Here is an 11,940-nt window from a genome sequence, read left to right as displayed (position 1 = left end):
CCTACGTGGAGTGTCAAAACGCTGAGTTTTATGGGCACAAGACAATTAAAAAACAGCCGTGAAAGAACCGAGCACGCCGGGTGTGTGCCCCGGGGACTCAAATCATTTGAATCCTGTATATTTTCATGGACTTGATGAATTCGTATTTTGTTTAAAAAATATTCTACGTATATCTATTGTAGAAATAAAGAAAGAGGAATATAGCCGCGGTGGTTTTCTAGTGCCTGGCGAGAGGAGGTAGCCATAAGTCACCTCCGCACACGATTCAAGCCGAATCCATAAATGGTGACGCAACCACCAACTACACTTGATGGCCTCGACGGTTAGAGACTCAGCGGCGGCGGCGGTGGTTTGATGTCTCTAGTGGCCGTATATCAATATTAATCAGTGGCAGCACCGTCGATTGAGATCCTCTGAAGCATAGACGTAAGGACGGCGAGAATCCGCAATTAAACAACAATAACACACGAAGACAATTTAAAAGATGACTAGATATCATTATATATTTGATATATTATAAACACAACTAAAAATATATCTATACAATACAGCAATAATGAATTAGGCGAGTAATAACCCGATCTTGGGTTCATGTAACATTGTAAGGCGGAGCGTTTAACTGTAACTGAAAGTTTTCACGCTGAAATATTCCACCGTTAGAAGAATCATTAGTTTCATGCATGAATGGATTAACAGCTCTTCCAGAACCGCGATCTTTCTTAGTTAATTGATCCAGAACAGCGAGCTGAAAATACAAACTATTCTATGAGTACATGTTGTACATGTTTTGTACCGGTGATTTTGAATATTTCGAGAGAATATTTACCCGTGATGGAGTCTTCTGAGTTTTACGTAGGTTTTCTATAGCTAAAATCTGTTCTTCATTCATTACAGCCTAGAATTAGATAAAGATACATTTTTGGTTTCCATAGACAAGTGAACGTCTAATTCAATTGAAGACAAACCCACAATGTGTAGGAAAAACTAAGAGAGCGTTTGATATTTCGAGTCAATTCTGTGAGCAATTTTCAAAACATTTTTTTCAGTTTTGATAATGGCTCAGAATTGAGTCAAAATGTCAAATACTGTGTTAGTTTATCTTCATATTGTGGGTTTTTCTTCAATTTTATTTCACTTTTATCTAATGATGATGTAACAAAAATTAATAATTCTAAGATCATTCTAATCACCTGATTCCTTTTCATCGTTTTCAGTAATTTTGGCGATTCTGGTTTTTTCATGTGCCATTGTAATCGAGTTCCAGCCAATAAACCTCTGCCCTCCTTCGTATTACTGCATAAATAACACGCCCAATGTTCTTCTCCATTTATAACATGACGCGATTCAGTTCCGTGAAGACATTGAGTATGATAACTATGTCCACATCTGAAAATAGAAAAATATCCCCGTGTTGAATCCGCAGCAGTAAGCCTGACACAAAACTAATACCGGTAAGCACTTCTGTAAGTCATAAGTAAATACTTTTTCCAGAATCCAAAGTCAGTTCCCCCGAGGATTTAGGAAGAGGGGTGATCCTTTAGCAAAACGAGTTTCATAGTAAATAATACTCAGCAATTTCTAAAATTTAATGCAATTTCCTCTAGTAAAAATTTCATCATTATCCCTTAGAAAAACTTGCTGTATGAAGTTACGTTCCGTCGCTCGAAAGGTAAACACTCAAAACCATAAACTCATAAATCAGATTCATTACCTGAATACAATAATAGTTGCAGCACTGACCGCAATTCCGAACGTTTTACCGCAAAGACTGCAGAATTCACCGCGCGGAACGAAACCTCTGTTAGCAGCTCGATGTAAACTGGCCAGTTGAAGATGTAGATCGTAGTTTAACAGATTATTACATGTATTCAATAACGTCTGAAATTAAGTAGATATCAACGAAAATCTGCGTGAAATATTCCGAATATACGAGAAAATGCTCGACGAAGCACTCACTTTTTCATAGTTATAAGTATCGAGCATTCCGAGAATGAGTTCTCGAATATCACCGAATTTTCCGGAACTATACGTCGGATCCTGAATGATTTTTTGTAGTATCGCAGGTAAAGCTATGAATCCCATCATACTATTGAGAACCTGCCCCGTTAAACCTTTAAAATCTACAATTATAACAAGTTAAAGAAAAAGATAATGTCAGGCTAAAAATTTTTACTTTGTTTCTCATATCTGCCGAGCTTAAAAGTTGACCCGGCCAGCCGCCAATCTACCATGTAGGCCTACATATCTTTCTCATAAATGATGATTAAGCTAACAATAACAGACTCAGCAGTTATACAAATGAACTAAAACTACAAATTTTATTGCAGTTCACAAAATGACCTGATTAGGAGAAACAAGGTATCATTTCTTTAGCATAAGCTATGTTTACATTATATTATTTAGAATATTCAATATTTAGTCCGTTCCAATTTAGAATGGATCAAGCTATACAGTATGCGCAAGTATTTCATTTACCTTCCCAGAATTGTTTACTAATTTCTTCCTTCAGTTTCCTTTGAGAAGTCATCATTAAATCCAGCAATGGGAACCACAATGCCTGAAATATATACATATATAAGGCTAAAAAAAATTGATACCTTGTTTCTCCGCTCTGCTGAGCTTAAATGTTGACCCGGCCGGCCGCCTATCTACCCTATACATTACTTTTTTAAAAATCGTGATCAATTTTACCGTAACAGACCCGGCCGCTATAGAAATGAACTGTTTATAAATTTTATCATATTTTACAAAAATGACCCGGCCGCTGCGGAGAAACAAGGTATCGTTTTTGTTTAGCCTAATCCATACAGTACAAAGAGGAGCTAGATGAAATGAAAGCGAGTATGTAAATCCCTACCTCTCTACCGCTCTCATCTAGTCTAGGTGAACTTCTTTGACTCAAATGGATGATATTGAAAAGGGCAATTTCAATCTTTTTCATGCACCCGGCAATAGCTGAAATATATCACGCACAATATATACTGAATATTGTAGCAACGACGAATAATTCAAAACAAAAGTTACACGCTTTGAAATACGCTACAAATGAATACGATTAATTGAAAATACATGCTCGTATTCACAACAACAGCGATAAAAATGAATCCACGTAATTCATAAAACGGGAGTAGAAATAAAAACAGAAAACCATCACGGGATCCAAGAGTCTAGAATGCAGCAAAAAGCAGTAGCGAAATAACAATCTACATATATATACTGAGAAATGACTTACATTTCTTAACTTTGAAAACTGAGAAAAAAGTAAGATTTGTTTTCATTTTAGATCTAGTTGCTGTTAGTTTATAGTATGAGCCAGGTCTACAGGTACGAGGATAGACGCTGTACTTACTTTGTTCCTGGTTTAACTGTTGTTTCGTAACTTGTAAGATATCTGTAAGCTCTTGTATTTTACTGTGTACAGTCTACAATATTCCAGATGATTGAGAAGGAGAATAAAGCTTCACGATTCATAAATACGAACTTCAGAGGAAATTAAATCAAATTACCTGCAACATGATGTCAAATGCTGGTTGAATTTTACCAGATTTCTCTAAGAGGAAAGCAGTCGGTTCAGACAGTTGATACTTCTGACAAATCTATAATTATAGATATGTATTGTATGAGATCAGGACCCAGTTCAATAGTTCTCGGTCAAAATGTGATTAAAACAATAAGTCAAATAGTGGTCTTAAAAAGCGACCTCAAACTTTACGACTGATGTTAAGTTGTTAGCTCCGCTATCGACCTAAGTTGGTCATAGACTGGTCTTAAATCTAAGCCATGACTACGCAACTGGCTTCTGGTTTACTACAGTTTATTATAACCAATAGTTCAGTTTAAACTTACAGCCAGTGTTTCATCTATTCTGTAATTATCTGCACGCATGATGTAATTATAAACAGTATTTGGTTCGTGTTGACACATTAAACCGATATAAAACTCATGAATCCCTGGTTCAACGATGATCTGACGATCGGAATAAATAGCGCTTTCATTCGCTTCTCTAAAACAAATAAAACAGAAAAACAGCTTTAATTATAACACATTCACGATTACAAATAACTGTAAATTTTCAATGACTGACTTATATTCAAAAACTCCTTTCAGAAACTCATAAAGCATCTTTGAATCGTCGGATAGTTTCTTAATGATATCGCTGAGTGCATTAGCGAATCCGATAATAGTTAATTCAGCCGCCTTCTTGCTGTCGATTTGAATCAATTCCTATATCAAATATACAAGAAAAATCAAAATACAGTTCATAGTTCACTGATTTTGACTCCAGTTTTAATTGTAGAGTGAAACACAGTGGAACTTGCTTAAGCTGTCATAGTTGGGACGTTCAGCATGATGACAAATTTAATCCAAATGAGGACTTAAATTTAGTACATCTAATTGGATATACAAATTAGGACTAACAAATAGTGACACTTCCGTGATGCAATAACGGCTTAAGCAAGTTGGACTGTATTAACCAAAATATGTGAAATACTATAACAACATTAGAATCAAGTAATTAACTTACAGGCAGATGTTTCAATGCTTCTTTCTTTACGTCATTTTTCTCATCTTCGGTGAAATTACGACTTATTATAATCTTTTCAATGTACGCGAATGCTTGATGCTGGAAACAATACAGAAATTAGTAACTGATACCAGTATCGAACTGAACCTGATATCAGTATCAAACTGATGATAAAACCATTCATTCATTATCAAACAAACCTTCCGTGATGCATCGCTCCAATAACATGCGAGAATTTTATCAAATTGTCTTCTTTTCTCGTACAAATGTTCACAAACACGATAACTAATAGTTACAAAAATAAACAACGTTTTAATAATTTAACGATTAAAATCTGATGCATGAGTCCAAGCGAATTTCCAAGCGATTTACTTGCTTACAATTGAGCTTTTTCCGCGAGTAATAGTAAACGATCTTCATCAAACTGAATCTGACCAACGTTTAACAATTCCATCAACGCTTGTTGTCTTTCTTCATGTCGAGATTCGTCATCAGGATTAGACAGAAATTCAAGCACCTACAAAAACGAAGAAAATACGTCATCAAAGCAGTCGAAAATATCACCTGGGCCCAGTTTCACTCAAATTTTTGGTGTAATCGCTATCGGTTACTTCAGGACAACAATTCAAACTTAACCGTGTTAGGCTTACACTTTTTCGTGACACTGGGCCCAAAAAACTTCATATAATTCAGTTTATTACCTGTTCAAACAAGACTCTGTTCACGTGGATTGTGTTCTCGTGTCGAGCCATTTGACGCGCGAGGAATGTAAACAATATTCCAACTTGAGTCGGCTGAAAATATTCCGAATATCAAATCAGTTCTTACCGGTTCACGTATAAAACAACATTCAACTCTTGAGAATTGACTTACCGAAAATCCAACACTTTCTACCATAACCTGCAGTAGAATATCTACAACTCTTTGACGCTGTCGGATCCTTCAATAACAATGTACATGTACAGTCAGTTAATTCATCACATCACTTAAGTCGTCACTATATTCAAGTCCCAACTTGTATTTCCAAATCGATTCACTATGTTTTCATTTCCACAAGTCAACGTAATGATCATCACAATTATGACGACTTAAGCAAGTTTCATTCTAAAATGAAGATAGTAGTTATAACGAGGTAAATAACATAATTCTAATCGATCTATATATTTACCCATCTTCGGAATTAAACTCAGGTTCCTCGAATGCTAACGCCAGTACATTGAGAAACTCACGAGTATCGAATCTCAATAAAGTTCGTAAATATGGATAAATTTCTTCATCTGAAAATACAATGAACTGAATCGGTATCGAGTGAATTCTATTAATACGTGATATCTACGACGAATACAAGTACGAATATCGATACCTGCCGCAGGTTCCTTCGTGTGAAGAGCTGTTATAGAGCGGAATACATCTTCTTTTACATTGGAAACAAGTTCAGCAGGAATATCACCGAGTGGGTACGCTCTTCCGGCCAAACAACAACTGTAAACAAAAAGACAATCGTGAAATAAAATCAGTTTTTATGTAATATCGCACCAGATGACAAAGCTGTAAAACATGGTGACAATAGATACCTGATATAAACTAATAGTTTGTTTCCTAGTCGAATTTGATCATCTGAAAATAATTTACAAATATAAGAAATCAGTTTTTATAGTACGGCAAAAAAAAAACATTTTTATTTCTCTACGTACCAGTGAGCTGTTTTCCAGTTACTACTGCTCTACACAGAATATGCAGTAATTCTTCTAACGCCGTCACGTAATCCTGCATTCCTTTATTGTACACGTATATGATGGCGTCGTATAATCCATGACCCCAACATAATACAACAACCTGAAGAAACATGTACATTAGACATCAGCCATTAGACATCAGCCATTAGACATCAGCCATTAGACATCAGCCATTAGACATATCTCAGCAACTGATTAATAGACAACAACACTGTTCATAAGATAAAAACCCACTATCTACAGATGAAAAGAATTTAAAAACAAGAATTTATTTATTCAATCTAAAATATATAGAGATCAGAGATCATCGTCAGGTGTCGATGATCTGTAACGCCTGCGATCTCTCTCGTGATCTCTGATCACCTGACGATTATCTCTGAGATCGAAACGTCGTGTATTCTATATATTTTAGATTGAATAAATAAATTCTTGTTTTTATCTTATTATCCGTTCACCACGTTTGAGTGTGGTTATCGTCCTAACACTGTTCATACTTTTCCATCATCGGAGAATTTGAGGAGTTTTTGAGGAGAAACTATGAAAATTTGAAGTGATTTACACAGTTATGGTATATCAAGTATTCTATAGAATAGATGGATAGATGTTTGTTACCTGATGAATATCTAAACTAGCAATATCCAGATGAACGATACAAGCTTCAACGTTCTGTAACATTCCTTTAGCTTCGTAATGATTGATGAAATCCTTCATCACCGACGGAGTGATTGAAATCAGTTTATCGTTTAGAATAAACGGTTCTAAACATTCGAGGAAAACACCTTTAGCGAGTTGATCCATACTGAACCGTTCATAGATCCGACCAAACAATACACTCCTATCAAATACAATATACACATTGTTACTCATCAGAGAATCCAAAATTCTCTGATATTTGCCCAATGACCAAAAATTCCCTGATCCAATTATAAGATATCCCGAGTGGGCCTTTTTTTTAGTGGTTCCTTGTACCACTTTTTATCAGCTAGAAAACCAAGAAACAAAAAATTCCCTGACTTTTCAACAAAATAGAGATCTAAATTAACGTTGAATATAGGATGAAACTCATAGTTATGATCACCGTAGGTAGAGTCAGAATCCAGAGTTATGTCAGAACATTGAACTGTTTGTAACTGTCTGCAAAAATCTAAACTTAACCAGTTTATGAAATGAGCCTGATAAACAAGGTTCACACAGAACAGGGAAATTGGGAAAAACTCGGGAATTTTGAAATAATAATTCCCAGTTTGGAAATATTTGGGAATTTGAAATATTTTCCTCAAATCAGGGAAATACTTGGGAAATTCATTACATTTCACATATTGCATTTGCCAAAGGCAACTTTCTTCAGCAATTTCCCTTGAAAATCACCTTTATCAACCAGTCACCGCTAAAATGTTGACTGTTGCATAACCATATGTGTTCATTTCCATTTGGGAAAATTGAAAAAAGGTGAGGGGTTGTTAGTGATACGTACATTTTACCGAGTGATAAACAGTAATCAACGCAAACTGGAACAACATTCTGATAATATTCCTCTAATTCTTCTAGTTTTCCTCGTTCCGGTAAATTTGTGGTCATTGATAAATCTACATAGTTATACAGCAGGTCCATCATCTACAATATACAAACAATATTCATGTACGTGATTCATTATTAGAAATAGCTAAACTTCAAACACAAATAGAACGATGACCACACTCAAACGTGGTGAACGGATAATAAGATAAAATCCTGACGATGATCTCTAGGGTGAGATCGAAACGTCGTGTCTTTTAAATATTTTAGATTTAATAGATAAATTCTGGTTTTTAAATTCTTTTAATCTGTAAATAGCGGGATTTTATCTTATTTTTCAAACACAAATATTGACCGATTCAAAGCTCGAGTAATGATCTAAGGCATTTATGATAAAACATACATCACATCAATAATTATAGATGACATTTATAATGACGAAGCTAAACTTCATGTATGATAAGTGTAGCCCCGTTATCTTGTTACATCCAATTCTTCTTCCTGAATCCAAACTACCGGGTAAATAAATTTCTATTCTCGGATTCTCTCGGTACATCCGTTCGTTACCTTGGCAGACACGGTACTTCTTCGTTTCGTTCGTCCTCCGAGTAAACCAATAACAGCTTTAGCGCTACCGTCGTAAAACGAGTAAGCGAGCTGTAAGGCATCCTGATACCGGTCAGCTTTAACGAGTACATCGATTCTCTGTTAGAATAAAAAAACAGCATCAACTCAGTGAATCGTGCTCGTATATAGCACGCGAACTCAGGAGCCCGTTATAAGATACAAACCTCTTCCCACGTTCTTAATGTCATCACATGAACTGATTTCACACCCAGTAATAAAAACTGACCTTCATTACATACAACTGAATTATAGCACGCTCTTTCACCGGCTAATGCCTGAAAATATCGCATTATATTCAGTAGATTCAAACAGTTTTTTATCTTACCTTATGACATGAGGATCAAAATCACTTACCAGAGCTTTACTGACGTTTCCACCTGTGGCAAGTGACTTGAATATACTCGACGCATAACCGAGTTGTACATAACTGACATCAATTTCCTACAGATATTTCATAGCAAAACATTACATACATGAAAACAGTGCGTGAATCTTGAAGAAACAGTCAGAAATACTTACAGCAAGTTCCTCATCTGTTCGCACATCGATTATATGTAATTTTTCTGAGGTGTCCAGTGTAATCAATGTTTTTGTGTTCATCCACTGTAATCACAATCAATAAACAACAACATTAGTAAAATAGATGACGATATATCGGTAGGTGATATCAGAATATTGAGTTAATTTACCTCAATCGCTAATAGAGTATAATTCAAAGTCATCTTTTGTAAACAACAGAACGTAATATCATCAGCGGATTTACAAACGACTTGATAGAAATAGATCGTACGATCGCGTCCGAAAGCTAGGACAGGATCAATAACCCGGTCGCTATCAGACACTTGTATAATAACAAACTGCCACGCTAGTATCGGCAATGTTGTAGGGTCTCCCTGAAATATAAATAATTCTGTAATATTCAATTTTCATAGGATCGTTGTCTTCCAATTCAATTGAAAGGGTTTTTACCGAATGATCATTTCAAAATTTCAGGATTCTTTCATCGATTTATAATCAATATTACCTTTAATGGATGCATAAACATGACTTTCAGTTTCGGTCTCAAAGTAACGACGAGAACCTTCGATAAAGTTCCCATCGCGAGAACCAAAACATCTTTCATCGGATGATCTTTAATCTGATAATTCATGTGTAGAGGTTCAATGACGCAAACTTCACCGCGACTTCCCGAAAATAAACACCGAGATTCACAGGTTCGAACGCCGATTAAACGCCTACAATCAATCAGACATAAACATAAATACGATAGACTGCATCTCATCAATAAATCTTCTTTGAGGAAAAGCTTGAATTCTGGGGCAGTTGCAGTGACGATGGGTGACAGGGTGGCCACTTTTTTTCCCTGAGTTTTTCCCATGTGATTGAAACACAAAATTCCCCGAGATTAGGTTTAGAATATTACAATTCATTCAATTTTTCTTTGAATCACATATTTTAAAAGAAGCATTATTCCAATTCCCTGAGTTTTCCAGGTTTTCCTGATCTTAACTCGATTTTTCTGATTCCGTGAGTTTTCCAGGTTTTTGGTAAGATTTGTCAAATTCCATGAGTTTTCCCCGATTTTTCTGATTCCCGAGTATTCCGGGATTTCCAGGTCAGTTCGTCATGCGGGGCATCTGATAATCGAAGACTAGTACAGCATACTGTATAGAAAAATCACTTACTTGAACTCTAATTCGAACACAGAACCACCGCTATCATTACACGTAGCTATTGTTAAATCATCCGTAAACTAATCAAAAATATAAAATGAATTCAATTCACTGACAGATCTAAAAATGGGATGAAATCAGAAATCAATCGACGCTATTCAAAACTCACTTTGATGTGTAATACGGCTGTTCCGGGAGGATGAGCGTCTGTTATTGTTCTCAGAAGTTTTCCATTCGTAATATCCCACATCGTTATCTAAAATAAACGATAACAAACGTTTAAAAAACATAATAATAACACCGCCCAGTAAACTATCATCCTCATTATCATCATCATCATCATCACCTGTCCTCGAGCAAATCCACACAGTAACCGCGTGCAGTCCTTATTGAAACTAAGAGCAGATACGGAACCATACTGAGCACCTACGGCAGTACTTCCTAAACACCACTTTAACGCCTGCTTAGGATCTAACATCAGAGAACGACGCAATTAACAGTAAAATAATCATTCATATTCTAATAAACTATAGACAAATAATAGAGGATATACTCACCAAATACTAAGACTAATCCATGCGAAGTGCCGATAGCGATCAATGTGGAAACGGCCTACAAATAAAACAGGTTTTCATGAGAAACCGTGAATAAAGAGAGATGGAAAATCTAAGCAGAATTTAGAGGGAAGCAGTAGCATCCCTGACCCGTGCATCGGAGCCTGATCACTTACCATAGTAGTAGGCATACCAGCATCGACGCGATCCTAGAATATAATAACACAATCGACGATACAAGTGAATATCTATTGAATATGAGACGTAGTGCTTGTGATATTTATACATACTGCGGCTGACATGAGTTGTCTTGAAATCCCCTTCAGTGAAACGTGACGAACTATTGATCCATGTTTCTCGTATTTAGCCGCGTTTTTACTCCTAAAAAAATGAATCAAGACAGATTCGCTGTAAAATCATCGAAAATTAAAATGAATTTTTAGTTGGCAAGTGATTATTTAGCCAGATCTGGTCGCGGACTTCTGAACGCTATTTTGCAGGATCCATATATTAAGTAACTATAAGATCATTTTATTGGGGTTAGGGTTTCGATAGGGTTAGTGTCAAGAGGGTCCAGAGGGTTCCGTTTCACAACTAGGGATAGGGTTAGGGTAAGGTGAGGCTATATGTAGTTAAAACATTCGACCGACTGTCAGCGAGCTCGGTGGTCTAGTGGTATGATGCTGCGCTAAATTTACTGTCCCGGGTTCGAGTCTCGCTCGATCCGCTCTATTTTCTCAAACTCTGCGCATGCACGGAGTAAATCAGCCAATTAGAGACGATATGGGGCATAATAGCGTTCAGAAGTCGGTGACCGGATCCGGTAAAATAACTGCCTTTTAGTTTTCATTCGAGCGTTCGTATTTTACCCCTTCTTCGGTTTATCAGACAGAATTCCTTCTTGACTGGACATCGAAGACGCGTCGTCCTCCTGGAATACTTGAGCTGGAATCGCTGATAGTTCATCGTCGCTCAGCAAATCATTATCCGGCTACAAAATAAAATATATCATCAGAGTTTACAGAATATCCAACTCCTCCGATTATCTGTATTTATTGTTGTTGAATATAAACTGACCTCATTTAGAATACTTTCTAAAGTTGGAGGAGTTCCAACAGTCGGTAGATCGAATTCTTCATCATCTAATTCCAACTAAATTGAAAATACGAAACTAACAATTCGAAACGAAAATAAAATCATCATTAAGGCCTAACGCTAAATTTTTGTTCAAGGGAGCATGATGAAGCCACATTGGTTTTCGTTTCACATTTCAGACCAGGGCAGAGGGTGGGTCCATCCATTCCAGAGAG

General features: G+C 36.3%; 1 protein-coding gene across 1 annotated transcript; it reads right to left on the bottom strand.

Moving 5' to 3' along the window:
- Window positions 1-527: 527 nt before the first annotated feature.
- Window positions 528-11,762, bottom strand: LOC141899906 (vacuolar protein sorting-associated protein 8 homolog). Its single transcript, XM_074786523.1, has 36 exons — window positions 11,708-11,762; window positions 11,500-11,621; window positions 10,921-11,011; window positions 10,807-10,839; window positions 10,634-10,688; window positions 10,423-10,547; window positions 10,246-10,332; window positions 10,089-10,156; window positions 9,428-9,638; window positions 9,093-9,296; window positions 8,923-9,006; window positions 8,758-8,844; window positions 8,568-8,678; window positions 8,344-8,481; window positions 7,736-7,875; window positions 6,874-7,096; window positions 6,220-6,361; window positions 6,100-6,142; window positions 5,889-6,007; window positions 5,694-5,802; window positions 5,399-5,465; window positions 5,227-5,319; window positions 4,906-5,042; window positions 4,726-4,810; window positions 4,526-4,624; window positions 4,085-4,224; window positions 3,847-4,003; window positions 3,507-3,596; window positions 3,350-3,422; window positions 2,858-2,955; window positions 2,476-2,557; window positions 1,957-2,120; window positions 1,712-1,878; window positions 1,191-1,386; window positions 827-895; window positions 528-745 (listed from the first exon to the last, which is right to left on the bottom strand). The coding sequence occupies exons 2-36, from the start codon at window positions 11,541-11,543 to the stop codon at window positions 590-592; spliced, it is 3,987 nt and encodes a 1,328-aa protein (XP_074642624.1). The 5' UTR covers window positions 11,544-11,621; window positions 11,708-11,762; the 3' UTR covers window positions 528-589.
- Between the last annotated feature and the right edge of the window lie 178 nt (window positions 11,763-11,940).

This window comes from Tubulanus polymorphus, chromosome 1 (assembly GCF_964204645.1).
Source record: "Tubulanus polymorphus chromosome 1, tnTubPoly1.2, whole genome shotgun sequence".
NCBI classification, from domain to species: Eukaryota; Metazoa; Nemertea; class Palaeonemertea; order Tubulaniformes; family Tubulanidae; genus Tubulanus; species Tubulanus polymorphus.
Note: the sequence above shows the minus strand (reverse complement) of the source record. Positions and strands in the feature narration are given on the sequence as shown.